Genomic DNA, 3,375 nt, shown 5'->3' on the forward strand with positions numbered 1-3,375 from the left:
TTTTAATTTGTTTCTCTTGTTTTTTTCAGTCTATTATATATTTAAAATTACTACTATATAGAAGACTCTAGGAGCACAACATTTTAATCTTTTATATATTTGAAATTACTACTATATAGAAGACTCTAGGAGCAAGGCACCTCCTTGTCAATATTTTTGCTTCTAGTCGAGGGTGTTTATAGAACTTCTATACTTTTTCTATAGTCAAGGGTGTTTATGGAATTCCTACAAGATTAAGGGTGTATTTAAGTTTAGTTAGTCAAGTATAGGGGTGTTTTTAACATTGTCAATAGTTCAGAGATAAAACTAATAATTCACGTCAAATTTAAGGATGTTTTCAATACTTTTCTGTTTATATATTTGAAAATTACGTACAGAAGTTTATAATTAAAGAAGAAATAAATAAATTGACACACAGCTGATATGCATTCAATTGGTTTCTTTCATTTTCAGCACTTTGCTTGTACAAGTTTAATCACATCCTAATTTCTCTCCTTTCTTTAAAAAAAAATTATACAACTTTGACTACAAAAGGGAGCAAAAATCTATTAAGCCTACAAGAAAGTTTGCACTATCCAGGAGTACAAAAGACAAGCATACAGAAAAATATCCACAACATAACCAACAGCACAAAGTAGGAAGGCTTGAAACTCCCAAACCAGATGCAAATTGCACGTTCCTCGATCCTTTTTCACACTCTGCTGCCAGTTGCACAATATATACCTGCGAGCAACATGAATACAGTATATTGAAGAAGCTTAGCTTATATATACTCAAGGTAACTGACTACTACTGTTGCCTGCCTTCTGCTTGGCAGAACAGCTTCGACTCCTTCTTCTACCTTTTCGCGCATTAACAATTTTAGTAGCCAAAGAATGGCCTTGAACTCCTAGTCCATTCGCTCCCACTAACTTTAACCCAAGACCTTTAAGCAACTCTGACAATTTGCAATTGTTTCCCTCCTTCACCAACTGCAGCTCATGTGCTTGCTCACGAGACACAACTGTATAAAGCTGCAGTGATGGATTTAATAAATGTTGAGGCATATTATCTGCCTCCACTGTATTAAATTCATCGTTGGATCTTCCAAAAGTAACTCTCATGAGTCCTAAAGATTTAGAATCACAAGTGAGGGGATCAAATACAAATAAGAACTTCCCGAATGCTAGATCTGGCTTTATGAACAACTCTTCCAAGACATCATTGCTTGGTCCAACATTCTTTGATACAGTTCTCCTTGGATTATTTTGCCTCGCTTTCATGGTTTGGGAAATGTGAGAAGCTTCTCTTAAACCACTCAAATAGGCTCCATGCATGGTGGCTGGATGTTGTCGAATCGTAGCCTCTCCAGCAAAAAACAACCGATCTCCAAGATTTTCTGCAAGTATGTCATAATCACTGCCAGATGACTGAACACGAATATGTGAATATGAGCCAAACGAAAAGGGGTCACTTCCCCATTTTGTGCATATGGATTGTATAGGATCAGGCACACTTATTCCCTTTGGCTCATAGATGCCTGTCGAAGTAGCCAGATGAAAATCAAAATCAGATTTCAGGTTCTTCCTCAAAGAACAAAAACAGGGAAAAGAAAATTAAAAATCTATCTAGTCTTATATAAATATGGATGATACGTCCCCAAGGAGACCTCCTAGTGGTTAAATCATGACAATAAGGTTGAAATCCCTACTACAACATATGGTGTGAACCCACTTTCTCCGGCCTCCATGAGCAGGATCACATGGGAAGCCTGTTGTTTGTTACCTGGACAGGCTGATTGGTGGATTAGTCAAGGTGCGTGTAAGTTGACCCAAACACCATCCATAGAAAAAATATAAAGATACAAAAACAAAGATGGATGATACCTTTGAGAATGTTAATCACTCGATTAATTAAAGTGGATGGCTCTGTGCTTTCGAAAAGTTGAGCAGCATCACCAGCAACAAGTGCAATAAGTACCGGACCCCCAGAAACAGTATGGTAACTGTAAAATAAGAAGTACTCTCCTCGTCTGTGGCTATGATGGTTGAGGCAACCGAAGGTATCCAAGTCTTCGCCCCAAAAAATATGAGGGAATACCATGGCAACCTTATTCAGCAACCCAAATCCTAGCCTATCAATAGCTTCAAGCTTCTTCTCAGGTAACTCTGGTTCAAATCTAATTGATCTTCTTTTTAGTACCCCAAGAGGAACAGTACATAGGACCATGTCTGCCTGAAAAAGTTGGTCCCCAGCAACGACCTCAACTCCTTCATTTCCATACTTTATTGTCTGAACAGTCTTTCCATAGAATATAGGAACTCCTTTGCACAGTGCTCTGATCATACCCCGATTTCCACCAGCAAGAAAACAATGATCACCACCCATTTCATAAGGATCGTCCTGATCCCAATAGGCAGCAGAGAGTTCCGAGAGGCATCCAGCATTTGCATATTCCAAGTTTGCAAAATGCCAATGCAGAAGTTGCTTCTCCTCTTTAGTTTTAGCCACACAATATAATCGTCTAAGTGTCTCCAAAACGGAGCCTAACGAGACATCAGTAGCCAATCCACTTACAATTTTTCTTAGCTCAGTAACTTTGTCTAGTAGCTTATTGAAAATGAGTTCAATTGTGGAATCAACTACTGCATCAACAGGAGCACCATCAGGCTTGTATAAAGGACACTTATCTCTAACCTTGTGAAGCGGAATGGAAAGTTGTCTAGCCAAAACTCCCAAAGGATTCGCATGGATACCAGTTATAACACTGCCACCAAGATCCACAGCAGCAAACTTTCCCTTCCATCCCATTTTCTCAGTATAAACTCTCCCTCCAGGTCGGTGCCTACCTTCAAGGATACTTACCTTGAATCCAAACGACATCAGTTGCCTTGCTGCAGCCAAACCAGCGAGTCCAGCACCAACAATAATTACAGACCCTTCACTAGGTTCCTCAGGAAGATTAGTTACAAATGACGGTGAAACCCCGAAATTTATATACCCGTTACTCAAAAGAAAATCATATGCTATGGCTACCAAATGTTCATACTCAACACTTACAGTTTCCCTTATCCTTCCTTTGTTCAGCCAAATATGCACATTCTCCCTCCATTTTGCAAGAATATGGTTTCTCACAACGATGTAATCGTTTTGCTCTTTCCCATCCAGTTCACTTACAACTCCAGCCTTTATTTCTTCTTCAAGAAGGTCATCAATTGGGAAGCCCAAAGAAAGAGCAATCAAGGCCTCTTTTTCAGTTTCTTTCTCCAAATCTTTCTTCGTTCTAATCTTCTTCCTCACCGGACCACCCAACTGCTCATCTATGAAATTATCCATCAAATTCTCATCATAATTCCTAGAAGCTATCCTCTTTCTCACAGGTCTCTTTGAGATTGA

At 39.1% G+C, this 3,375-nt stretch overlaps 1 protein-coding gene across 1 annotated transcript; it reads right to left on the reverse strand.

The window, feature by feature from the left end:
* Positions 1 to 424: 424 nt before the first annotated feature.
* Positions 425 to 3,369, reverse strand: LOC125875872 (lysine-specific histone demethylase 1 homolog 2; the record flags this gene model as incomplete). Its single annotated transcript, XM_049556916.1, has 2 exons — positions 425 to 1,519; positions 1,866 to 3,369. Coding segments are annotated over 2 exons (2,250 nt in total), but the record flags the coding sequence as incomplete, so codon positions are not given.
* Between the last annotated feature and the right edge of the window lie 6 nt (positions 3,370 to 3,375).

This window comes from Solanum stenotomum, chromosome 9 (assembly GCF_019186545.1).
Source record: "Solanum stenotomum isolate F172 chromosome 9, ASM1918654v1, whole genome shotgun sequence".
Lineage (NCBI taxonomy): Eukaryota > Viridiplantae > Streptophyta > Magnoliopsida > Solanales > Solanaceae > Solanum > Solanum stenotomum.